Source organism: Peromyscus leucopus, chromosome X, assembly GCF_004664715.2.
Source record: "Peromyscus leucopus breed LL Stock chromosome X, UCI_PerLeu_2.1, whole genome shotgun sequence".
Classification (NCBI taxonomy): Eukaryota; Metazoa; Chordata; class Mammalia; order Rodentia; family Cricetidae; genus Peromyscus; species Peromyscus leucopus.
Genome location: NC_051083.1, coordinates 9,064,645 through 9,092,469, shown reverse-complemented (window position 1 = coordinate 9,092,469; position 27,825 = coordinate 9,064,645). Strand labels below are relative to the sequence as shown.

Below are 27,825 nucleotides of genomic sequence, written 5' to 3'. Positions count from 1 at the left end.
CCCTTTTCCATAGTGTCTAGATGTTTTAAAAGATATGAATTATTTAACACCTTCCTGCTACTGTCATACATACTTAAGAAGCAAATAAAGACTGGACTTTGAGGGTTTGTATTATAGACTCTCCAAGGCAAATGACATTTCAAAGCCAAGAAAAGACATTTTAAGGTTAGAAGTATCATTTCTACTTAAAAATTATTTATTTTATTTTTATTTGGCTGTTTGTGTGTTTGTGTATGCATGGATGCCCATGGAAACTAGAAGGGGAATTGAATCCCTCGGAGTTTGAGTTACAGACACTTGTAAGCCACCTGATGTGTGTACTGAGATCCAAAGGCTAGTCCTCTGAAAGAGCAATAATCGCTGAGCCTTCTCTCCAGGCCTCTTTATACTTTTGATTAGCAACATGAAAGAAATCCATAAGTCTGGCCAACAAGGAATCCTTTCATTATCTGGTAGAAATTATAACCATTTAGCTGGGTGTGGTGGTGAACCCTGGAGGCTGAAACAGGAGGGTTCAGAATTCCAGGCCAGCCTGGGAAACATAGCAAGACCCTATCTCAAACAAAGGGAGGGTGTTGTATAGCCACACAAATATCAGTGTTAAATTTAGTCCTTAATGTGACAGTTTTTCTCTTCATGTAGTGGTCCAAATTGCCAATTTAAATTTGCTTTCAGGATGAGGACATCTTCCAATTCAGTGAACTGGCTGGCTCCATCACCACGAAGGTTAAAATCAAGTTCAAGGATTTTTTAAAAATTCTGTCTCAAAGCCATGAATACAAATTTAACACTGCTGGCTCTCGTAAAATTGTGTGGAAGTAGCACCAGAGAGAGTAGAAAACCATCATCTCTGCAGGAAAAATAATTCACGGCTTAGCTGTGTTAACAGTGGGGAGTGCTGTCATTTCTGGTTAGTCAGGACAGTGTGGTATCAAGGTTGCCCTGGAAACTGAATTTCCATGTTGGAGTTCACATTGAGGTGCCTGTAGTGTACAGAATGCTATGCCAATGTCACACTTCCTGCAGTGCGGAGGAAGATCACAGTAGTATCCTTAGGGTTGGGGCACAGACTGCCAGTGGCCCAGAAACTGTTGTTTGTGAACGCTGTCCTGCTGGCTCTGTTGACCTGACTTATGGATACTGATTCTTTTATGAGAAAAATGAAGAGATTAAAAGGGATGTGTCATCTCTATTTCACACCATAGTGCCCAAGGAAGCCATAACACATCAGATTTTGCACTAAAATTTGAGGCCAACAGCCAAGTCCACCCCCACAGTCTATTGATTTTTTTTTCTTAAGTTTCTATCACACATTCTGGAAATCAATTTCCTTTTGATTGTCCTTACTTCTTCATATTCTTGAAAATGTTCAAACAGTAGCTACATGGATCATATATACACATCGAAGAAAGATATTAAAGAGGAGAGGAATAAGAGGAGGAGAAAGAAAAAATAACAATACTTATATAGCCAAAATTTTGGAGGTACTCTATTTTTATTTCAGAAGGGGAGAATTCGAAATTTGAGCCTCAGTGACCAAAAATATATTGGAACAAAATTTTCAGAGGATAAGCCGGGCCACCACTATGGCAACAAGCCTCACATAGACAGGTGGATATTAGAGAATGATGCTCAAGGCGTGGCTGAAGCTATTGCGCACCCACAAATAGATTCCTACTTGCTTGACTAATTCTCAGTTATAAGTATGGCACAGTGTCCATGCCACTAGTAATTTATGCCTTCTCCAGAGTCAGCAGAGTATCCATCTTTGTGTGTGTGTGTGTGTGTGTGTGTGTGTGTGTGTGTGTCTTTGAAAGCCTACTACTTCCTCATAAAAGTTTTGCTTCATTACCTGCAAAAGCCTTCAGTTTATAAATTCCTTATGCAATATTTATAACTTCAAGGTCATTTAATGAATGACTATAGCTGTCAGGAGTTCCACAGTCACATCAAAGAACCCGTGTGTTAGTTATTTTAGTATCAGCTAGCTGTGAGTAAACCTCACTAAACATATCCATGGACTTGGTGTCCGGAACTTGAAACCAGTAACCAGAACTTGAAACCAGTAACCAGAACTTGAAACCGGTAACCTTTCCAGGCAAATCTTAGACCAAAACAACAAGGTGAAACAACAACTGAGGATCTCCTAAGAAAAGTTGAGCAAATAAGAAAAGTTGGGCAAATTTTTCCCTAATATGCACCAAATAGGGACAGCCTGACCCACTCTTGCACAGGGCCCCACATTTTCCCACTAATAAAGAGTCAGAAACCCAAACCACATTTGGAGCCAACAGGGGAAATGCCTGAATTTGAAAAGTAACCAAAAGAAATTCTTTCAGGGAAAGGAGATGGGAATGGAAAACGAGTTCCCAGAGTCACTTTCTGTTGAAAGCACTTTGAGTCTTTAGGACTAGAATATGCACAATCCTGTGGGACTCGCTCCATCTTTCTCTGCCTTAACTCTTTTCTTGCCAGTCCTTCTCTGGCTGGTTGAACTGCTCCTGTGGTTGTCCCAGCCAGAAAGCCACTCAGCAGCAAGCCTCAGGAGCTGCATTCCTCGCAGTGACAGGAGAGGATGTACCGGTAAGTGGCGGTGAGTCGCATGCCCCCTGAGCAGCGCAGACGCAAAGCCTTCAGTTTGGAGGTCTGAGGTCGACAGCAGTGACAGGACGAACGGAAAGGTTGCTTGAGGACAGTGCTGAAGGACACCAATGGCTCAGAGCGTGATGCCTGGCTGCAGTGCCCCTCACATCTGGCCAGGAGCACCATCTGGAAAAATAAGGGGAGGTGATTACTCTGTGTAGTTGTCAAAACCTCAGGTTACCACAGCATCCTTTGAAAGAACCCAACACTCCTTACCAATTCCTGCTGGGTCAGACCAGTGGCTGCAACTTTGGTTACACATCAGAATCTATTGGTAAACCTAAAATATGTGTTTAAGGCATTGTGGCTCAGCCATAGAGGACTTGTTTAGCATGGACAAGGCTCTAGGATAAATCCACAGTACCTGGAGATTGGTAGGAAGCCATTCAACACTACCTCATCGGAAACTATTTTGAATCAAACTCTTTTAATAGGGCCCTCAGGCTTTCATGATGTTTAAGATTCTTTAGGTGACTATGAAGTACAGTGAGGGCTTAGAATCAGTCAACAAGATGTACCACTATGGTGTGAATAAAAAGATCCAGAAACAGACCTAGTGATAAACTTCAGGTGGTAGAGTGCTTGCCTAGTGCAACCACATGTCTGTGTTCAGTCTCTAGGACCATATAAACTGTGGATGGTGACACACCCCTATAATCTCAGCACTTAATAGAGGCAGAAGGATCCGGAGTTGAAGGTCATCCTCACCTACATAGTGTGTTCAAAACTAGCTTGGGTTACCACCTTGCCTTCAAAACCAAAACAAAATAAACATCTGAGTACAAAATGAGTTGCTCCTGATGGATGGAGGTCTACCCAAATGTATTGCAGTTCTACCAACAACAAGCAGAAAGTCACCTCAGATTGAAATCTAGGAGCAAGCAGAGATTGATGGGATGGGGGTCCAGTGGGAAATAGCTAAACAGAAGAAATATGGTCTCTGTAGAAGAAAAAGGAATAAACTAAGTGTTGCTTTGGAAGAAATATTCTAGGTGCAACTTAGAAGAAAGTGAAGTAGAGACAGGTACATTCACGGGCCTGAGCGTATATACCTGGGCTTATACCTTAACGAGGTACCAGTCATTTATACAATTTATGTCAGCATCTTCAGAGTTATTTAGAGCAAATTCACCCTGACTCTCTCCATTTCCAAAGGGATGGGCTGCTGTGTCAGAGCTTTCATGTTCGTTATAGTAATACTCTATTAGGCCTCTAATTAAGGGGCTGGAGAGATGATTCCGTGGTTAAGACCACTTGCTGGTCTTAAAGAGGACCTGGATTTGTTCCCAGAACCTACATCACATGGTTCCCCACAGCTTGTAACTGCAGTTCCAGGGAGGTCCAACACCTGGTCTTCTTAGATACCTGCACCTATGTGGTGCACATATAGATAAGCAGGCACACACATACACATAAAATAAAAATAAATAAATCTAAAAATGAATCTGCTAAAAAGTATTAAAATTATCTTCAGAAAAATGTACATACCAAACATTTTGCTTTCAGCTTAAAAAGATGGGCAAAAGGCTCCTTTGATTATTATTTTTTTAAGACTAGAGGTAAGAAACTCAGGGGGCTATTTCCAAAGTAATACCCTTCCCCTAAAAAGGAAGCCTGGTGGTTTCCTATGGGAGCCTAAATGTATTCACACTGGAAAGCACTTTAGATGTGGGTATATTCCTGAACACACTGAGCATAAGGAAGAGATTCCCAAACATGTCTGGTTTAAGGTCATAGTTCAAGAAGGAAAGATGCTGAACACATCCCTTGGCATGCCCAGGTCAAAGCCATCAATTGCATGTTCAAGGAGATAAAGTGATGAGCAAGAACTCTTCTGGCCATGGTTAGTTTGAATTATAACAGTGGGCAGGTGGACTCACTTGCTCTGTTTTCCCAAAAAGTTTGAGCTAAACCCAAAAAAAGATATTTTGAATGTATGTTAAGACAGGAGTTAGCCCCACAAAGATAAAGGGCAGCTCATATCATTCAAAGATCCTGGAATCCTAGGGGTGGAAGGCATGAGTGAGGTGGGGCAAGGCAGCTTGATTCCTGGTGACATATAAGCTTATAATATTTTGCTAATTAGCATTTAATATTAAATACTCACTAGAGATGATCTCTGACATCATCCTATGGGGCAAAATTAAACATCCACAGATAAAGGGATAATGGCTGGCACATCTTTCCAAAACTGGGCAAAGATAACTCCTGATAGTTAAAGATTACTAACATCATTATTGTAGGAAATACTGAGGGAAATTTCAACAATTAATTCACACACATGAAGGAAATGTAAAATACTAGCAGAAAAACTTAGCAGGACTGAGGGAGGAATAAGTAGAATTGGTCTAATATTACTTTCTTTGCAAGGTCACAAAGGCAGAGAGAAAATGGCTGCTGTAAGCTGTTTTGATTCTATTAAAGCATTTAATGCTATTCTGTCTGTTCTTCAAAGTGATAGGCAACATAAACATCATCCCAAACAGGTTTGAGAGGATTATGTTGTAGATAAGTAACACCTGGCCCATCTCTGGTGTCTACCCCCATTTCTCTAAGAAGAGAGTCCAAGAACATCCCCAGTTCCTTCCCTTGTGTCTGCCACTACACGGGAAAAGGTGATTCACATATTGGAACAGTGTAGCATGAATCTTAAAGGTTCTTATTAATAAAATCAAACCCGAGGCCAGTTATTGGGGTCGATGCTGGTAGATCAGAGAGACAGAACAAACCACAGCTATCTCACCTTGCCGGATCCTCAGCTGGTCTTGTCTCCTCAGACTGGAGGCCTCTGAGTCCTCATCTGGAATGGGTCTCAGCTGAATTACTGCTCAAAAGCCTGAATGCTTAACCAGTCACATGCTTAACCAGCCAAATACTTCTAGTTTCTGGTCCTCACGCCTTATATATCTTTTTGCTTTCTACCACCACTCCCTGGGATTAAAGGCTGGCTTTCTGGGATTAAAGGTGTGTCACCATGCTTGGCTATTTCCAATGTGGCCTTGAACTCACAGAGATCCAGAGGGATTTCTATCTCTGGAATGCTAGGATTAAAGGTGTGAGTGCCACCATTTTCTAGCCTTTGTATCTAGTGGCTGTCTGTTCTCTGACCCCAGATAAATTTATTAGAGTACACAATATTTTGGGGAACACAATACCACCACAGAACAGTGTAAAATTTGCTGCTCCCTAATCCAGGTTATCTATTGTAGATTGAAGCAATACCATTCGGCCACTTTCCAAAATGTAGTCTTTAGAGATCCACATGGACAAAACAAACCTATGCCAACAGGACCAATTAAGAAGAGTCAAAGACAGCATGGGCTATCCCAGTAAGACATACACGTGAGCCAAAAATAGCCCTAAATGATCAGGATATTAGCTGTCCATAAAATAGTCAAGTCTGCAATAGAGGGCAACTTGAAGACACGCTTACTTAATTGTGATTTTACTAAAAGTTTTCAGCATATCAAGTTCCATGTCCAGTCCACAGTGAAGGACAAGATCTCTAAGATGCAAGTACCTAAGTCCAACTCCAGTGGGCCTGGCCCTTGTTTCTCAAGTACTGTTTCTGCACAAGAAAAATGAACAGATATGTGTAGTCAGCACCTACCATGGCTGTCCCAGATGTCAAATACTTCCAGTCTTTTAAGTGTTCTCATCATCCACTCCTGCTCCAGTCAAAGTCAAGCTTAACTATTTAAGAGTCCATGGAACTGCCCTCAGTTCTCCTGCCTCCTGCCTCTGTGCATGTTTTTACTCTCCCAGTAAAGTCATTTTCACTTGGTTCTGTCTAATGAAATCCTTTCTATATCTTGTCTGTGGGCCTCCTCCTCCAAACGCTGAGTCAATTAATAGATTTTGATATTCTCAGTATACACACACGAGAGAGAGAGAGAGAGAGAGAGAGAGAGAGAGAGAGAGAGAGAGAGAGAGAGAGAAGAGTAAATCTACCTTTATAATGAGAACTTAACAACCCCAGAAACATTCCTTTCTACTATTTTAACCTTCTAAATAATGTTTTATGACTTTGAGCTGGGTATGTCTTTCCTCCAGATGACCTCAGCATATATACCAGGAACAAGACCCATCCACACCTTCTCTCACCAGCAAGATCAAGATGTGACTGTTCAGCTCATTTCTAGGAACCCAGGTCAATATTCAAAGGGTCTGTGCCAGGCTGAGGTCAACAACAAACTAACACCCAGGGGAACAAAGTAGCATAGGGGTGGTGAGATTTGCTGTCTGTTCCTGTCACACAAGCCATAAATCAAACAGATATGAAGAGGCATTTGCATACAGAACACTTCCTTTTCCTATATCCTGTTGAAGCATTATGAGGTGAGGGGTAAAAATTTCTTTGTCTTCTTCCCATTTTATTTTTGTCTCTAGCAAATTTTATGATGCCTGCACATAGTAGGCATCAATATAAATTTGTTCTTATTTTAAAAATCAAGCCACATCTCTCAAGTGATCAATTATGTTATAAACTCTATATCTTAACTCCCATATTTTTTCCTATGAGCTTCTTGGGCAGCAGCAGAAGATGACTTGGTGATTCTGACAGTTCTTTCCCAATCCAGCAGCTTGGTCCTTGACACTGGAAACCTTCTCTCTGGGAATTTTTACAGCCTTTGTCTCCTCAGCCTACCTCCTTTCCTCATAACCTGCTGTCTCATCTTGCCCATAGTAGTTGCCCTTCACCCCACCCTTAGAAGCTGGTTCTACTCCCTTACCTTGGACCACCATCTCCTACTTCTCAACAACTTGGACTTTAAACACCCATGGAGCCAGTTCGTGTTGCCAAGCCAGGGTCCTGAAAAGCCAAGCCTGGTCAGGAGTCAGAACTCATCCCTATACCTCCTCCACTCACCTATAGTCTGTTCCTGTTTTAGCCTCACTCTTAGCACCCAGCACAGAGGCTTATGTTTACTTTGCTCTTCCCCACCCCTCCCACGTCCAGCAGAGCCATAGGGAGGTTCACTCCCCTAATCCTTTAAGGCTGCAGGGATCACAGCAGTTATTGAAGTCTTAGTAGTGACTGAAATAGAAAAGTGGCTTGACACACCTGTCTAGCTTACAACTTCATCACCAGGATCATAATAGCATTTATTAAATGTCTGTTATATGGCAGACAATATGTTAGCTGATTTACAAATGTGGCCATACATATCCATGCCCTTGGCCAAACAACTCCTTTTGCAGAGGAGGAAACTGAGGCACCAAACAATGATTTGGTTTTCCTGAAATCACCCATTTGGAAAGCTGTTAATAGAGAATTGGAAACCAGATCTCTGCTGCCTTGAGACCTGGGATGCTTTAGTGTCCTTCAACATTTTCCAGACATCCCATCACCCCCAGCTGCAGACCTTCAGCTTGTTTGCTTTATGGGCCTTTATGAAGAATTTTAGAAAAATGTGATTTCTTGGGAAGAGGGAAAATGAACCTGCCACTCTCAGGTCCTTTTGGACCCAACCCCATGAGACACCATCACTAACAAAGTCACCAGGTATAATCTAAACAGTGACCACTCTGCCTTTCTTGGTAGGTCAGTCTTTTCTGCCCGAGTCTATCTTAGTTCTTCCCTGAATTGTTAGAAGAGTGACAGGAATCTAAAACTGGCCAAATGTAAGTTGAGGGCCATGGTGGACAAAGCATCCCACTAAAGGTGTCCAGAAAAGAAAGCTTTATCTACTATTTCTCATTTTTCTAGAAAAAATTGCAAGATATGAATCATTACTGCAGGCAGCTAGACCTGGATTCTAGATGATAACTCTTACATTCTTCTTGCATTTCTTCAGTGAGAAGCCAGGTAGTAGAAAAATGAACTCTCCAAAGAAGATACTGCCATTCCCAGGCAATGTGACATCAAGAAGCCTAATCATTCTTTTCTTCTGGGTTGTGGGTTTCCTTTATTGTAGCATGGGAATGATAACATCTACATGGCAGGTGTCTTGGCAATGATTAGTATATATTTATATCTATCTATATCTATATCTATCTATATTTATATCTATATCTATCTGTCTGTCTATCTATCTGTATATATATATATAGAAATGCAAGAAGAAATGTGAAGAATATATATATATATATATATATATATATATATATATATATATATATAGAGAGAGAGAGAGAGAGAGAGAGAGAGAGAGATGACTGACACAGGTTAGGTGTTCAAGCCAGTGCCTTCCCTTCCTTGGGCCACAGGTAGATTCTGCAGGGCAGACACACTGTATTTTTCTAAGTCAAGAACATTAACTGGTAGGCAAAGAGTGGTCATGTGTCCAGAAAACAGTGCTCTTAAAAATATTTGTAGAGATATAAAATCTGCCCCAGTCCCTTCTTTCCAGACATAGGCTGAATGTTTTTATCCCAAGTCTCTGAAGGAAAAAGCTTCATCAGATGAGACCCATTAGAGGGAATATCAGCCTGAGTCTGTAAAAGTTAAGAACTATAGAATTTTTCCAAATGAAAATAATTTTCTTCCTCAGTGCATAAAGAAAATTTAATCCAGAAATGGTCTGGTAGCTGAAACTCTGCCAGGCATGTTTTTGTGGCCAAGGAAGGAAGGTTAATAATTACAAGCAGCATTTACATAAAACCATTGCTGTATTTGGGGTCATTTGGGATGTTTGAAAACAGATTGTTCCCATGAAATGGCAAACCTTTCTTCTGTTATCACAATTTTACACTGTTGTTCACTGTGGCATTCTGGAAGAAGCAAAGGGGAACAATCAGCTAAAAGTAGCTTCTAAGAGTCCTGCTCAAATCCTGTGAGTTTGAGTTAACGGCATTTCTTCCTTGACTCTTGCCCTCTTAGGTTACCATGCTAAGACAGTCTTCCATCATTTTGTCCAATCTTTCTAGGTTATCTTCAATTTTTCTTTTGGTTTTGGAGATGGAACCAAGGGCCCCACACATGCTAGGCAAGTACTCTACCGTTGAATTCCACCCCAGCCCACTTTCAATTTTTTTTTATAGATGCTACTATTTTCTATAATCCTTCCTTTCACCACAATGACACTTTCTTAAATTTGAATTCTTTCTCTCTCTCTTTTTTTAAAGAAACATGATTATAAAGGACAGCTCAACAAAGGAAGAAATCATCCATGAGCTAACAAACACGAAATATCAGTGCTGTCTATTCTGAAGCAATTTCTGAGCAATTGTGGCTATAAAAATTTTTCTCATCTCTTTTCCTCACAGTTCTTTTTAAGTTGTCGTTGCTACTTTTTGTGCCTCTGTGGTGCTAAAATGACCTCGAAACAAGTGTGTCCCCTCAACCCTGACCTGCTCCACCAGCTCCCACTCTCTCTCAGTTTTCAAGAAGAAATCTTAGCAAACTGTATGCTCGCCACCTAATTGTTTCTCTTCAGTTTTGTTCCTCAAGTATAAACAAGATCCAGGATATTTTCTCAAGTGGAAAAAATCTCTATTTCTTTTGCTACAGTCCAAGGTCTTATTAATATAATGATGAAATTGATTTAACTCAAATTTTGATCCCCTCAAACTGAAATAAGGAATCTTCCTTGGGCTACAACCACATAAGTTATGGAAAATGTAAAAGCAGACATGTTTTGAAATGGAGGGTGGAGAGATTGATTTCTATGACCTTAATTCTAGTGGTTTATATTATTTTGAAAATTCTTAATTATACGGGTAATTTTAAAAATACTTAACATATGAGAATGTTTAAATGTGTTTTGTTGTTGTTTTAGTCTCAGGACTAAAGTGAAAATCCTTTGAGGTTGAGCTAAACAAAGGCTTATTTACTAAGTGTGGACACACTTAGTGCATGTGACTGGAGAATGATAGTCATGAGAATTTTCATTTGGAATCCATTCCATCCTACACTGTGCCTCCCTTCTGGGTGGTCTATGTGGCAGCCACTCTTGGTGGTCTTTCCGTGTGGTATGACTTTGCACACCTCTTCTCAGCACTGAGACATAGATGACCTGTGTAAGAAGCACTCCACCCACCACAATAAGAAAAAACTGCTAAGCAAAAGAAAAATTATAAACAATCGTATTGTCGTCTTCAGTTCTGGAGTCATTTTAGCATAAATGTGGCACATGGAGGAAGGTTTAGACCACACAACTTGTTCTTGGGTAGTTCAGAAAACTGTTTGAAGAGCCTCCAAGAATGTGTTCCACTGTTAAACCACATTCAACTTCTTCCCCTTCTTTTTGTTGTTAATGCAGGTAGAAGAAATTATGGTAACTTGGAGGCTCCATTTTTCTTGCTCCTTTTTGCACATGTATGTGAGATGTGTGATGAGTGTGTGCATGTTTCTGCACATGTGTATATATGTACGAAGGTGATTGTGGTGGTCAGAGATTGATGGAGGGTTTGGTCTTCAATTGTTCCTTTACTTTTAAAGACAGAATCTCTTTCTGAACCTGGAGCTCATTTGCTGGGCTAGCCAGCCTGACCCATTGGTTCTCTTGTCTTTGCTTCCTCAGCCTTGGGATTAGAGATGTGTACCACCATGCCAGGCTCTTCTACATGGGTGCTGGGGATCCAAACTCAGGTCCTCACTTTACCCACTGAGCTCCATTCCCAGCCCCTGTTTTTCTTTATTGAAAATGAACATTTTTGCTCATAAATTTCCCAGTCAGGGACACAAGACACCCCAACAATAGGATAAGCATGCACATGTTCTACAGACAGACATAGAAATGCAAAGCATACTGGGAAAACTCTAAAGAAAGATTCCCTTATGAGTTTTGCAGGCCTGTCACAGAACTACAGTTTGGGCTCTGGCTCCATCACCTGACAAGGAAATATAGCTTCATTTCTGAAAATGAGGGGAGGGGTATCCTCTCAATGACTTTGGAGTGATCTTGACCTTACCTTTGAGCTACACTTGTACAATGGGTGACTGATAGAATCGACATAATGGTGTCTCATGCAGCGTTGAGAGTCCATCAGGAAGGAGCTGTCTGTTTTGGTATCTGTATCTCCCATTATGGCCAGCAGGGAGAGCATAGAAATGGATGCAGCTAGTACATGACTTCTCATTGTTGTAAGGGGAAACTTCTCCAGAAGAACAGCAGAGGGAGACAGAGGACAATAGATTGGAAATGCTGTCACCACCTAGGATCCAGTTCCTTTCGAGGCCAGGGCAGGATGGGGCTGTCGCTTTTTGGTTGTCATTGTCCTTTGTAAGCTGGAGTTCTGTCTTGCTCCTTTCACTTGTAACGGATTGCCACAGTATCTGCCGCACAGCTGGAATGAGAGCAGAAATTATTTTCCCCAGAAATATTTCCCCAGAAATATGGATGCAACACAAGAGATATGAAGTCAAACATTTCCATGTCAATTGGGGTGAAGAGTATTGGTTTCTGGAGCCTTATTAGTTAATGCTGTCATCCATTTCATAGCCCCTGACCTTAGTGTTTATGCTACATATTTATGACCATTTGGAAATGGACATGACGGTTGAGTGGAAGCATATGTTGACTTTAATTGATAGTCTATGTGCCTAAGAGCAAGAATAGTTTGAGCCCATTATATAGATTAAAAATACATGGTTCTGGCCACAGCATAACTAAATTGGGTGGTCTCATCTTTGTCCTTGGCTGGCAGGGCAGGAGGGTTTATTCAGATTCTCTCAAAGCTTTGGTATTAACATCAGCTTACAGGGCTAGGGAGGAGGAAGGTCAGTGCTAATGAACACAGGCCATGGCCCGAGGGAGGACATTTTCCATTCTATACCCACCCACCTAATTTTCCATTGCTGTCCTCTGGGCTCATCCTGTTTTTGTTTTAAGTTCTTGCCACCCAGCATCAGTGGCCAACTGCGTCTGAAACCCACATTATGATCACTGGCCTCCAGCGTGGCTAAGGCAATACATGTGTATTTCCCAATGGAGTCACACATTTCTGCACAACCTTTGTAGCTGAAGCCCACAGCGTAATTTGAAAAATGGTCATTGGAGCAGAGACTTACCATTAAAGTGAGATTATGTTGGACTGATTTTCCTAAAATTTGCTTTGTTCTTTTAGCCATACCTCCTGGTCAAGGGACCGGAGTTCAGCAATCTACTAAAATTACCTCACTGATGCTTTTCATTATACAAGAAGACACAGAATATCAAAAATATTTTCAAACATTTGAGGAAATTGAGAGAACCTGACTGTACATACCAAACCAAAGGAATGGAGTAATTAAAGCTTCAGAAAATCTTTCAAAGATATTTTAGATCAAAGTTTGATTGTTTGTTCAGAGTGCAAGCATGTTCTTCATGAACAGTCTGAATAAACAGGGTAAAGTGTTGATGTGATCAAGGTAAGAAGTTCAAGGTGCTATGAGTCAATTCATTTGATGTAATAGAGTGTGGGCTCAGACCCACTTAACTGCAATTAGACAACTTGCAAGTGTGAGGTGGGGCATTCTGAGTGGAAAGGGGTGTGGCAACAGGACCATCTCAAAGCAGAGCATCCTAGGCAATAGCAAAGGCTAAGAGCCTGTGTCTCTAGGAAGTTCTGTAATTGCAGGAAAGACATGGACCAATAATGAGAGGAACCACCTGGAGTAAGTCATGGCACAACCATTACTCAGCTGTGGCATCTTGCACAGCTCACTTAAATTCTTCCAGTCCATTTCCTCACCTATAGGTGAGTTGAGAGCAACAGCGTATACGCAGTTCCCTCCTGCTTTAAAATGCCAGAATTGAATAGTAATGGATTTGGCTACCACCATTTCAATATGCAGAGGATAATCCTAAAGATGGGAAGAGCCTGCAGATAGCCTTGCACCTCTTTCCTTTTTGTACATGTTCATGGTGACCTCTCTTTAAAATGGATCAAACCTGTGCTCAAATATCTCAATGGGTCAAGGCTGCAGAAAAACTTTTTTTTTTCTTACTGAAAATAGATTTTTTTTCATACAACATATTCTGATTGCAATCTCCCCTCCCCCAACTCCTCCCATATCTTGGCCACCTTCTCACCCACCCAAAACCACACCCTTTCTTGTTCTCATTAGAAAAAAAACAAGCATCTAAAAAATAATGATGAAATAAAAACAAACAAAACAGAATAGGACAAAACAAACAAAGAGGGGAAAGAGCCAAAGAAAAGGCGCAAGTACGCAGACATACACATTTGCATACACAGAGATCTCATAAAAACACAAACCTGGAAATCATAATGGTAAAAAAAAAGCTCAAAGCATTGTGAGACAAAACATACTTCAAAAAATGCCACTGAGTTCATTTTGTGCTGGCCGTCTACTGCTGGGGCCTGCAACTAAGTGTGGGTTGTATACCCGGTGAGACTCCTTTAGAGAAAACACACTTTTTATTTGAGGAGGTTATCAATTGGAGATAGCTTCTGCGTTAGAGATGTGGGCTGTGTCTGTGTGCCAGTGCTGAGCACCAGGGAACCACCTGTGCTGGGGACAGACAGGAACTTTCATATGAGTCCTGGGGTCTAAACTCACCGGGGTGCTCATGTTTGAGCAGCAGATACTCTACTTGACTGAAGCATATATCTTCAGCCCTGAGAACTGGTTTGTTTTCTTGAAGTGATAAACTGAACCCAAAAGCAGTTATAAAGGACAAAAGAGGGCTGAAGAGATGGCTCAGCAGTTAGAAACACTGGTTGCTCTTCCCGAGGATCCAGGTTCCACTTCGGGCACCCATGGGGTGGGGGGTGGGCATTCACAACCTTCTGTAACTACAGTCTCAGTGAATCCGATGCTCTCTTCTGTCCTCCTTGGGCACCAGGCACACAACTGATGCACAGACACACAATCAGGCAAAACACCCAGACACATAAAATAAAAAAATAGAAAAATTAAAAATGACAGAAAAATAACAAAGGAAATGTGGCTTTACCTCTAGTAGGAGGATTTTTGCTTTCAGTGCATTCATAATAGTTATAACATTTTTTGTTTAGTTTTTCTATTAACACTGAAATAACATTGCAAGCAATGATAATAAATAGAATTCATCAAACCTTCAAAATGCAAGGGTAAAATCTTTACAGTGGAACACTAATATTTGGCTTATTATTATTATTATTATTATTATTATTATTGGTAGAAGTCTTTTAGATTTATTTATTTTTAGTTTATTTTATGTATATAAATATTTTGCCTACATGCAAATATGTATATTAAGTGCATGTCCCATGCAGGAGATGGTCAGAAGACATCATCAAATGCTTTAGAACTGAAGTTATTTATTATTGAGAGCCATGATGTGAGTGCTGGGAATGGAATCTAGGTCCTCTGCAAGAACAAATGTTTGTAATAACTGAATCATCTCTCCAGTTCTATAATTTGGTTTTTTTGTTTGTTTGTTTTGATACAGACTCTCACTGTGTAGACCTCTTGAGATCTCAAGGTATCCTGAAATTGCAGGCCTGTACCACAATACAGGCTGAGATTCCTGTTGCATTTTGTTTTGCTTTAACTGTACAAATGAGCCAGCACTGCTGTGCTGAAGAAGAGTTTATGAAAATAAAGCTCAAGAACGAAGAACTACTGAGTCACGACCAGGATCTTCAGTGTGAACAGGGACTTACAAGGAGGAATATGGGGAATTAAGAAAATTTGTACCACCAGTATGGCTCATTAAGGAAGGGAATGGCTCAGTTGCCTTTAGTCTACTGGCTATGGGTGAGATAGGACCTCTGTTGGTCTTTTCTGTATCGAAGACACAGATTGCAAGCCCAGTGCCACTTTGAGATCTTTGGCAGCAGTTAACTCTGCAGCTCACACACGATTGAGTCTGTATGATAATGAATATTCAGAGATGGGTAATGCCTGGGGGCACTCGCCAACCTAAGACAGAGCGCCTGTGTGGCCTGAGCAGGCATCTCCATGACAGGTAAGGTGACCTGCTGACATCCCACGCAACCCAAGTCAGAAGCTCATTTTTTAATAAAAGGGGGGCCTGTAGGTCCCTGGTCCCCGTTTTTGGGTAATTGTTGCCTTGCTTGCAGACCTTGACCTTGATATCCTCCCTGTGCTAATTCCCTGCCAGGTTCCACCCTCCTGAATGCTTAAGGGAAGTTCCTTGTCTGTGTATCCTGAATAATGGGCGTTAACAGCTTAGATGCAAGATTGTAAAACATCAGTAGTGAACTTCTGCCCTCTGGAGTACTCCCTTTGTGCTGTAAGCCTGTATTTAAGACCTCCTCCCTCCTTCAATAAATGACATTCAGCATTTAAAATTTATATATATATATATATATATATATAAATATAATATATATATATATATTATAATATTTATGATATTCCCAGGGTTAAATTCCCAGCACCAAAAGCATGTAAAAAAGATAAAGATGGGAGGAAAAAATAGGTTCACTGCATTTATAAGTAAAGAGATGTTTTCTTTTATGAGTATATAATATATATATATATATATATATATATATATAACTGAATGAATAGTGCAAATGTAATCTATGAATACCACAAATGTGATTAATATCATGAGTGTAATTAATGAATATCATGAGTGTAATTAAAAAAAAAAAAAGAAAATTTGTACCACTACAAGATTCCTTTTCTGCCAGACTAGTATATCTCAGCTTTATGGGAGCTTCTCGAATTTTCTTGAAACTAAATTAATTCATTTGTCCTTTTTATTTTAAGTCATATGTAACAAACTCAAATGGTGATTATCAGGATTTAGGACCTCAGCTAGCCAAGCCATGATGGGTTGAACAACAGAGCTCAGTAGTCCTGTGTCCTCTTGGTGTTATGTGCTTTGGTGCAGTCTCTGAGACCTGAGTTTGGCCAGAGGACAGATTTGGCCCATGTCCTCCTGACTGCAGTGCAAAGCCTTTGCAGCAGAAGAAGCACGTAGGCCAGCACGGCCGACTTCGGAGCTTCCTTCCCAAAGCTCCCAGTGGAAAAGAACAACTGGTGCCCAGATTCCCACCTGTCAGCCTCGTTGAAATTGCAGATCAGCCTCTGGGTGAGAGATGGTGCTGTGCCACGGAGCAGCTCACTCTTGGGGTGACCTTCCTCCTGGCAGAGAGCAAAGCACTGCCTTTGCACAAGTGACTCCAGCAACAGGCTAAGACAAGGGTCATGTGCCAAGAGCGGCCTTGGTTCTGCCCTACTTCTGAGGCAAAGGAGGGCAGTGTTTCCATATCTATGTTCCTCCTGAGTTGTTTTCAGTACCAAAATAGGCAGGTGTTCTTTTCCTGGTTTCTTTCAACAAACATTTATTTATTCAACATACATAATCATTCTCTGAGCACCTACCATGGGGCTCCTTTTACTCTAGCAGATAAAATGGAAGGGTTAGGGGGTCAGGAGTGTGGCTCACACTCCACGTCCCAGGGTTAAATTCCCAGCACCAAAAGCATGTAAAAAAGATAAAGATGGGAGGAAAAAATAGGTTCACTGCATTTATAAGTAAAGAGATGTTTTCTTTTATGAGTTGTTTTGTAAGTAAGGAGCTGGTGTTTTCCTGTTTACTTTTGGGGTCCCATTGATATATCCCATTTACTAACTAATTTACATCCAGCATGCACAGCATCATCTCTGAGGAGATTTAGTGAAGTGAATAAAATATAATGACTTTGAAATGGACTCAGTGTATCACACAGAAATATTTATTATTTATTGTAATTTTTTTTTTTGAGACCAGGTCTCTATATGTAGCCCTGGTTGTCCTGGAACTCTCTCTGTAGACCCGGCTGGCCTTGAGCTCACAGAGATCCACCTGCATCTGTCTCCAGGGCACTGGGGTTAAAAGTGTAAAACACCACTCCCAGTTATTTGTTGTAATTAAAAAAAAATCTTCTGAGTCAGGAATAAGGTAAAGACTGCAATACAGGGAAGCATAGAAATTATAAAAAAAAAATAAAGGAGAATTAAAACTGTAAAGGTGGAAGAAAGCTTGCTACTAGACAATTCTTCATACAAGGATTGGAAAAACAAATTCTGAGTCTTATTCAAAGTGCAAAGTGCTAAGGAGCCCCTTCAACAGGAACCCAAAAAATTCCAATAGGATCTAGCCAATGAGTTGCTCTGGAGAATAAGTCAGACACTTCTTCCCAAGACCCTTCATTTATAAACTGTAAATGACATGTTTATAAATGGTTTGAAATTATTTCTATCTGGCTGCACAGGAGAAGCAGCCAAGAAGCAAAGCCTGGGCTGACCCTGAAGCAGTGGTACTTGATGGAAAAGATGCTAGGTTCCCGGGAATCTCTAAGGATGTAGCCATAAGGTCGATGGGGAAAGAGTGCGGCTCTTGCTCACTTCATCTCAGCATGTCTGTTCTATAGTAGGAGGCAGTGGTCACCTCCATAGTGCTACCTTAGGTGAAAGAAGATAATATCTTTGCAGCTAAGTAATGGTCCTCCATTCTATTATAGGACATGGTGTTCTTCCCACGGTGTGACTAGCCATCTGTGGCAGAGCTCTACAGCAGCAGGTAATTGTGTAAGGGGAGGAAGTGATGGAAGAAGAGGAAAGGGAAAGCAACAGTAGAGGAGGAATAGAGCTAGGGGAAGAAGCAATACATCATAACCCCTGTAGCTAAGGGTGCTCAAATAAAGCCCCGGGAATAGCTATAACTTGGTGTGAGACAGCAATGAGTCAACTGTCAAATGGGCCCCACTTGCTCATGTGTGTATGTGTGCATGAATGTGTGTGTAGATGTAACCAACCGTGTACAAATAAAGTACCACCATATGCATGTGCGCTTGCATGCTTCCGTTCCTCTCTCTCTCTCTCTCTCTCTCTCTCTCTCTCTCTCTCTCTCTCTCTCTCTCTCTCTCTCTCTCCTCTCTCTCTCTCTCTCTCTCTCTCTCTCTCTCTCTCTCTCTCTCTCTCTCTCTCTGTCTTTGATTTGAATAGTTTTACCACCTATGGAGGAATTGAGTGGGAGGACTTGACTTTGATCTTGACTGTAAATAAAACTCCTGACCTTTGAGACATTTGTGAGGAAAGAAAGCTTTCATTGTTATCCAGTATCCCACTTACCTGACACATCATGCTTCCTTCCCCAGGCCTTTTCTAACCTACATTATTAGTGTTCTGTATCTCCAGATTATACATTCACTTGTCTGAAATACTAAGTAACCATTTCATTGCATTCTGAAACCTACAGAACACTTTGCTGTTTTCTGACCCAGTAGAAGGCAGGCTGATCTGAAGATTCTCAAGTTGCATCATGCCTTCCCATGACTGACTATGAGAGCTTTATCAAGTCATTTGTTTTCTCTAGGACTCAGTTTCCTTATATATAAAATAACTGAACTGGTTGTACTAGTTCACAGCTTTGTCCATTTTCAGTCATGTCTGTCTCTTCCCAAGCTTCTCAGACTATATAGCACTGCTCTGGGACTAGATACTCCCCCAAGAAATCTTACAGCAAGACTTCTTTTCTTCTTCAAGGAGTTAATGATCACTCAAGATTCCAAGAACATTCTAATGACTTGCCTGAGCCAACAGGAGGCCAAGCTATTAGGATGTTCTCTTCCATGAGGCCATTTGGGTGGCCTGAAATAAAAATAGCCTCCAATATCCAATTGATTCGGTGCTTGTGATTTACTAAGTGTAGTTCATAAATTATTAATATCCTGGTTTTATTTGTTTTTGTTTTGCTTTTTTTATACAGTGTCTTGCTATGTAGCCCCAGATAGCTAGAATGAAATTCACTATGTAGACTAAGCTGACATTGAATTCTTGGGTAAGACTCCTTACCCAGCCCCCAGAATTCTAAGCTTATAGGTATGTACCACCACACCAAGCCCATGCCTTGTTAATAACAAGAAGCACTTGATGAGTGTAGTTAACCAGCTTCTATTTTTCTTAAAATTCCCTTAAAATCTGTGCTATTTTGTTCCAGTGTCACCCAATGCATCTATGAGAAGAGAACAGTTAAAGACAGTCACCCACTCTAGAATTAAACTTCTTCCATTTGAGGACGATGATGATATAGGCTGAATTCTACCTGCCAGTTACTTTCTTAGAATGTCCCACATTGGGCTGCAGGTTGGGCTACTAATGGCCATGTGCAGAGCTCTGGCCCAGGAGAGGAAAGGAGAGAAGGTTGAGTCTGCAAAGTCATCTTGAAGACGTGAATTAATAAGATCTTGGGAGATCAAGAATAGGTCCCTCTGTTTGGTAAGGTATCTACAGAACCTCTATCCCAAGGGAGGGGCAATCCTGAAGTCCTGGGCTGAGACTTGAATTTAAAAGAATTGACAATTGAGTATGACTGTGGGATCCTCTACTAGGCATTTGTAAACTTTTATAGTTTCCATGAAAAGACTAATTCTGAGTTCTTAACAGTTGATGTAACTAATTGACTTCTAGACTATAAATTCCCCACAAATTGGAAATGATTACCAGAGTATTGGAAAGCACATTTATGTTGAAATCTTTTTCTCTGGGGGTTAGGATTATTTCTGCAAATCTAGACACCAGACTATGAACTGTGACTGATATGGTGATGAGCTGTCAAAAAATGCTCAACGGTAGTCTTTCTATGGTGTCACAAATCACTAGTGGCTCTGAACTCCAAGCTCTGTTCTATTCTTTCATTCACACAGAATAAAAATAAGAAGAGTGGGGTTGGTCTGGCTATGTAGCTCAATTGGTAGTGTATATAAAGCCCTGGGGACCATATAAACTGGGCATGGTGGTGCATGTCTAGGATCCCAGCACTCAGGAGGCAGGGGCAAGAGGATGAGAAGTTAAAATTTTCCTCAGCTACATAGTGAGTTCAAGACCATCCTGGGCTACATCCTGCTTTAAAAAGAAACAACAAAAAGCAGCATAGACTCCTCAGCAGTAAGAGAAGAACAGGAAAAATGATTCTGGATGCCCCAAATTTGCCACAGCTTTTTCAATTTTTTCAAGAAGGGAAGGTTTCACTTTATTTTACCTATTCCCTCCTAAAGAAGTGAGATCCAAACCAGAATACAAGCGAGTAGTGAGATACAAGCTACTACTCACCTTGCTAAGATCCAGAGTTTTGAGAAACCCAACCCAGAGGACATAGTCTTGCTAATGATGCACTCTTCCTGTAGAAAAGATCAGGTGTTCTGGGACCCATGTGCTGATATAATGCAATACTTGCCATTCCCTGACTGCTGTGGCATGGTATTAGGAGAAAGGCGATGACCATTCCTAACTCAGTCCCAGTTCCTTTTCACCCTGAAGTCAACTGAGTGTCTTGGCTATTCTTCAAAGTGTCTAGTAAAGTGTTTTGAAAGCTGCACTGCAATCTCTTCACCCGGAAAGCACGTTCTGGAATGGTGGAAAGTGATCTCACCTAACAGCTGGAGGGTCCTCAGTAAGGAATGACACCCAAACAATAAGAGCCCCTTAGTCTTTTTGCTCACACAGTTTGCCTTTCCTGCTCTATGATGGAATTGAATACAAAATTCAAATCGAAACACTCTTGGATGCAGGCCTGCATGAAAAGGGGCAAGGCTACCTAGCACAAGCATCTAGTGAAAACCATGGACCCCTGTGCTGCTAACCATCCTGCAGTTGTTGGACTGTGGGTTTTCTCGTTGTCTTCTGTTGGGATTCAGCACTGCCAGTTCTCCTGTCAAAATTTGTCTCTGCTTCCTTTGGACCCCAAATCTCAAAAGAAACACTTAAGTTTCAAAAAGGAGCTCATTTTCAGAATTGAGGCAGAGGAAGGGATCACAGAAAGGTATCAAGTCCTAATGTATCCCCTTGAGTTTTAAAGATAAGTTGGAAATTGATTAAAAATTGGGTTTCTTTGATTCATCACGTCAGTGTCAGGACTGTGTGTACCCACATTTTTACGTAAAGTTAAGCTTGACAATAGTTTTTACCTTGGGTGTTTGACTACTTTTCAAGTAAGGAAGGAAGGCAATTTCAAACCTATTTCTGGGAGAGTGGGAGAAATGAAACTTTCCCTTTCTGAAACTGAGCTATTTGAAAGAACTGAAAGGACAGTGGCTAAGTTTAACATCAAAAATAATCTTTTCCACTTTCTTTTGTTACTTCTTATTTTTATTCCCTATGAATGGAAGGATGGAAGGAGACTCCAGGTTCTGGCCTATTGTAGCTTTACTGTGCTAAAGAAAGCTCACTCTTTAGTGTTTTTTTCTGACAGTTGGTCCACTGTTGGTCCTAACTTGTTGCCCTCTCATTTTTAAAGAATACTGCAATTGGTTGGATCATGGCTTAAAAGAAAAAGTTGGGATAAAGCCAGACCTTGGAAGAGAGCAAATTGTCTGAATAAGTCTCAGCTTTTTGGGAAAAAAGAAAATCTTATACCACACTACCAGTCAGCATTCATGTCCAGATTTTGACACGAGGATGAAATGGACCTCAATTGGATGAAATCCTGATTATAAGTACTCAGGATGTCTTGCCAACTGAACTAGCCCATTCTTTGAATCTTCTGAGTCAGCACTCTTTCTAACAGGAAAGTCATTGTTCCAGATTGTCAACTTCTTCTAGGCTGCTAGGTTCTAACAGCTAAAAATGGTCTAGGGAGTGGGACACTTAGTAATATATACCTAAGTACTAGGCTCATAGAAACTCTGATGAAGGAGAGAGGGTGAATAGCCCCAAGCAAAGTATTGCCAGCGACATGAGAAGGCAGTTTTGCAAATGTGAGGGCACACAGTGGCACCTGCACAATGGCACAGTCTTCCTCCAAGACTGAAAATGCGTGTGTGGAGGGGGAAGATTTTCCCCAGACAATCTGTACAGCCTTGCCAGCATGTACTCAGTCTAGTCCCAGCTTCCCCTGCATGTTGCCCACACATAGGAGTTGCTAAAGAATTCGGCAGACTTTGCTTTCTCCTGGAATCAGAAAAGTTCCTGTTGTTGACCTGATGGGTGAGGAGTGGGTACTACCAGCTGGAATGCTGCCACTGGCAGGAGCAGACAGGAAAACAGAAATGCTCTTAATGTCCTCCCAAAGAAAACCTTTGATGGGACAAAAGAGTGCTTGTATTTTTACCCTCTCTCTTCATGCTGCCAGGCTTCTTTAAATAGATCCTCCAGCCTAGGGACTTGTATGGAATAATTCATATTAAAACCCAAGAACTGACAGTGAAGGGTAGATGGGTCTCTGGTTCTCTCTCTCTCTCTCTCTCTCTCTCTCTCTCTCTCTCTCTCTCTCTCTCTCTCTCTCTCTCTCTCTCTCCTTGTCAAGCTAACAGGAAAAGGCTCATTTTAATTCAGCTATGTTAGTTTTTTTTTTTTTTTGAGTCTTTTAATGAACTTTTAGTTAATTGGGAAAAGATGCATGAAGCTTCCAGGAAATAAAAAAAGAATAGGAAACTGCCTTGTGGTTCTCTTTAATACCTCTTGCTCCCACATACATTAGCAGCATCTTTTTGGTATTGCACAATGAAGGTTTTAAATGGGAATCTCTAACTGAAAAGTCCAGTTCCTTATGCTTGAAACTCATGAGTTAAAGAGAAAGGAGGGGGGGGCGAGGAAGGAAGGAAGGAAGGAAGGAAGGAAGGAAGGAAGGAAGGAAGGAAGGAGGAAGGAAGGAAGGAAGAGCTCCTTTCTCACCTCAAGCCCCACGCATTTTCAATGCACTCAACTCAGGAGGGATTTCTCAGTTCTCCCTTTCAGCAATGGGTTTAACGAGGCATCAAGCCTATGCTGGACAAATTAAAAGTCCCGTTTCTCCTTCTTTCTGTCTGGGGAGGGGAGACGGGAGAAACTTGAAGAACCCGGAAGCAGGGCAGGGCCCAAAAGATCTAGGGATCTTTGTTCCAAGTCACTTGTCTCTCAGTCTGAAACAGAATAACCACATTTCTCTTAATGTGGGCCGAAGTGCATCCAGGCATTCCCATAGCACTCCCACCCCCAGGCCTTCGCCAGAGATGTCCGGGTCACTGTGATGGTATGCTTGTCTCTGCCAACCCGGGTCACTCCAGCCCCACTCTTGGCGAGCCACGTGGCTGCTCCTCTCTGTGAGTGGGTTCAGGCTCAGGGCTACAAAAAGCCCCCATATCCTATCGGCCCAGCAGAACCTGTGCCAAGAATGACATCCTGGGAATACTATGGAGATGAGGAGACCTCATGGGCTGTTCTCCCCAGATGGAACAGGACCCAGGCTGTCTGGAAAACAGACGGAGCAAACAGCAGCTCACAATGGAAGATCAGGCATAGGGAAAGGGGGCGGGCTGAGAGCAGCGGTGAACAAAAGAAAAGAAGCCACTTGCCACCCAGGAAGATTCCACGGTGTACAGGAGGAGGTGGTGGAGGAAGTACTTGCAGGAAACAAGTACCCAGACATGGCACTGCCAGTCTAACAGGATTCTTTTCTGTATTAGATTATGGGAAAGAAAGAGGGGAAATATATAGCCAGCCAGCTGTTCAATGGCTTACAACCTCGCTTTTATTGTCCGGGTAAGTTGGTGAGGTGGGGCATCAGAGGAATTCCAAACATACCATCCCAGAGAAATTTTAATATGTCCCACAGTGTCATACACGAAGAGGAAATGACAGCTGATGACAGCCAGGGCAGACCACAGCAACTTTGGGGCAGGAGCTCACCCACCCTCCCATGACCCTTCTTCCCTCTCATTGTTCAGTGTTCACACTTCTTAGTCCTTCTACCTGCCTCTCCATGCCCTCTGTTCTTGCTGGCCGGCAGGAGAGTGTTATTAACTGATAGTCGGGAAAAAAAAAATGAACATGGGCCAATGGCTAAGAATATGTGGCTTTCCTAGGATGAGTCAGGCACTGCAGAGGGTCAGAGGTCATCCAACCACCATACATTATCTGCTAATAAGCACCAAAATCAAGGACACGGTAGATGCTGTCTTCAGGATTTTTCCCCCCGCCCAGGAACCTAACATGTGATGAAACACTAGACTAGCTTATTTGAAAGCAGCACTGTGTGTGGCTCAGACAGAGACCTAAGTTTGGGGGACAACTTAGCCCAGGGCCCTCTTAAATTTTGGCCAAGCCCAGTGGTCACTCACTCATTTCCTCAGTCTAGGGAATGGGACAAGTAAGTGATGGGAGAGAGTGATCGTATCTTCCTCCGTGCATGTTTCCAATACAGTGATTCATCAAGTAGCTGCTGGGGAGGTGACTCACACCCATCTCCTGATAGAAGTAGCTTATAGTTCCCTTCCTGAGGGTACTCAGGAGAACTGAGGAAGGGCATTGTACTCTTTTTCTAGACTGCTTCTTTCTATCCTCACCCTAAGAAAAATCCAGACCGTATTAGCTGTGCAAGTGTGATACACTCAGGATCTGGTGCAAACAGCCAAAAGGGAGGAGAACCCTTGATTAGAAATAGAAAACCTGTTGATAAGCATTTCAAGTAATCGAGAACGCTAGCAGCTATTTGACATGATTCCTAAGAAGCAGAAAGTTCTTGTCCAATTACCCATTGGGAGAAGAGCATACAGATCAAAAATAAAAGTGTGGGACAATGTCCCATTCACCTTTGTATCCATCAGGATAAGGACAGTGTCAGGCACACTGCAAATGCTTAATAAATATGTATTAAAAAGATGATGGAATGAATTATTACCTAGGAAGAACAATGGTACTGAAATTGTGAGTTCTCAAGACAGGAACAGTCTCTGGCCACCATTGGTGGTTATAATTCTGAGAAAGTCATTTTTCAAGGGCCCAGGAAAATAAATGAGTTGGAAATTGTTAAATGTATTGAAAAATGATTTATTTTTCCCTTGACACTATCACTGGGACTCAAATTAAGATTGAGAACTCCACGGGCATATTTCCATCTATGGGTGTCAGCTGCTTGATACACAGTGATAATAAGAAGGCCTCAGCCAGTTCTCCCATTACCTGAACCAAATGTATTTTAAAAGAAATGATGCACGGCATTGTATTTGTGTTCAAAAACTCTTATATAATGGTCTGAATAACGGTTTAAGAAAATTGTTTTCAGCCACTTAAATGCTTTGCTAACAGCAGTAGTTTTTTTAAATTGTCATAAAATATTACAACAATCCAATCTAATCCATATTATTTTTTTTACAGCCTTTCTTGATTAGTGAACCAATTGTGAATTCACTTCTTTAAATGTCTGATTTTTATTCAACAATGCTCCTTAGGCTAATTATTTGTGAAAAATCTCCATAAATTGTGTTCCCTGTTCCACAATGAAAACTGGCCAACAGAACCCTGAAGTTCACTTTCAGGAGTAAAATTAATGAAAAGAAAGTGAGCAGATACTTGCATGAAGTCTAAATGCCATTTTGAGACTGTCTACAGGTCCCGATGTAGTTAGCTGACACCCATGTCAACAGTACATTTGCAGCATCTCTGTGTTTCCACATGCACCTCGTAGCTAATGTTGTGTTGAAGCAATTTGCCATGTTGTATTTCTTAGTTAAAACGCACTAATATTAGAAAAGTAGAGAAGCATGCTTTGCAACAACCATATCTGCTAAGAATGACAGTTACAAAGTATAAGGAATTCTCATCTTGCCAAATGATTGCTCTTCCCACCTGAATCTCAGCGGATGGGGCAGGGAGGAGAGAGAGAGAGAGAGAGAGAGAGAGAGAGAGAGAGAGAGAGAGAGAGAGAGAGAGAGAGAGAGAGAGAGAGGAGGGGGTGCTCTTTCACAGAGGCTTATCTGGGCTTGTCCATTACAATGAGCCTCAGTTACTGTGCTTTCTGAGTCATTAACATTCTGTACACAATCAAACTTCCCGTCCCTCAAGAGAGTTATGCCCGGGCCTCCTACAGCTCAATTGTTCATTTAATGAGAGAACTTGCATTCAGGAATGGGAAAGAACCCTCTGAATATTCCTCAGGTGTCTGTGGGAGTCATTCCTCCAGGTCCTGGTCCCTGTGCTGTCAGGAGCATCCTTTCCTGGTTACTTCTTGGACACATTGGATCGTTGGTCGTGCTGCAGGGACAAACCGACTACTAAAAATAACCCCTTGCAATAAGGCCAAGGCAAACAGCATGCATTTCCTCAGACTTTTTGCCCAATCAAAATCATACAGCAAACCCATCCTTGTCTCTCCCGACACTCTTGAATGTATCCATGGAAGCAAAATCCCAAGGCGGGATGGGAGAAGAGTGCAAAGGAGCAGTGTGACACTGAAAGCTAGGCATAAATGTTGCCTATTGTTTGAAGTCATTCTGAGCACTCCGGCACAGCCCTGGCAGCAGATCAGCCGCATACATAAGGAGTAATAAAAGTAAACAGTGCACGTTTAACCTCGCAGACTCGCCTGCGTTAATAGTGCCCCCCATTGTAAGTGGGATGAAGGCGGTGGGGAAGGTACGGGACTCCACAAATTCAAGTCGGCAACTGCTGTTCTCTATCCCCCTTCATGGTGTCACATAGAAGAATCATTTCAAAGTTACATCTAACTACGCATGAGTTTGAAAAGAAATCAATCTCAAAGATATTTTCGAGCTTCTCTGGGACGCTTCCTGCTCTGTCACAGACTTCAAACACCCGTTCATTTAAAACAAACAAACAAACAAAAAACCCACAAAGCTAACATGCTACAGATTAATGCAAATTAAAGTGATGCAAATTTAAGTGGCATTTAAAGATTGTCTCTTTGTCTGCAAGAAGGATGAAAGGCTGAGTTTGGAAAGAAGTAACTTCCTAGGCAAGCCGGCAGCGCTTGTTTTCCTGCTTACCTTGGGGGAAACGCAGGGCTCCTTTCTTCTCAGACTTTTCTGAGAGCTAGAAAGAGGTCCTGTTACTTCCAAATGCTTTTGTTCTTCTGTCCCTCTGTCACATGGCTTGCCTTTTATATTTGCAACACACAAAAGTTAGGACTGTTGTTTAAGCGACCCAGGGAGAGAGAGGGAGAGAGAGGGAGAGAGAGAGAGGGAGAGGGAGAGAGAGAGGGAGAGTGTCAAATGGAAAAGTGCCATTGCAGGCATATATCAATCAGGCGTGTGGCCACAGCAGCACACTAACAAATGGGAATACCACGGAAATGTTAGGCGCTCGTTATCGGGGACTCACAGCCTCTGCCCACTGCTCGGCTCCTTTCCATGGAGCATCTTACGATGAGAACAACAGCATAGAACACGGAAGTTTTCTTTTCCCCTCTCCCCATTTTGTTTTTGTATTTGTACAATAGTAAGAGGCTAAATGAATATTCTGAGTTTAATTCTTTTGCAAGCATGTGGCTGCCATAAAGATGTGCAGTTGGCAATAGAGACACATGGTTTTGGAACTACAAAGACAGGGCGGCATTCTGCTTAACGATTCAGCAGCTG

The 27,825-nt window shown here is 41.7% G+C and overlaps 1 protein-coding gene across 1 annotated transcript; it reads right to left on the bottom strand.

Moving 5' to 3' along the window:
- Positions 1–1,272: 1,272 nt before the first annotated feature.
- Positions 1,273–27,575, bottom strand: LOC114697629 (norrin cystine knot growth factor NDP). Its single transcript, XM_028875897.2, has 3 exons — positions 27,235–27,575; positions 11,500–11,874; positions 1,273–2,769 (listed from the first exon to the last, which is right to left on the bottom strand). The coding sequence occupies exons 2-3, from the start codon at positions 11,665–11,667 to the stop codon at positions 2,542–2,544; spliced, it is 396 nt and encodes a 131-aa protein (XP_028731730.1). The 5' UTR covers positions 11,668–11,874; positions 27,235–27,575; the 3' UTR covers positions 1,273–2,541.
- Positions 27,576–27,825: the final 250 nt, after the last annotated feature.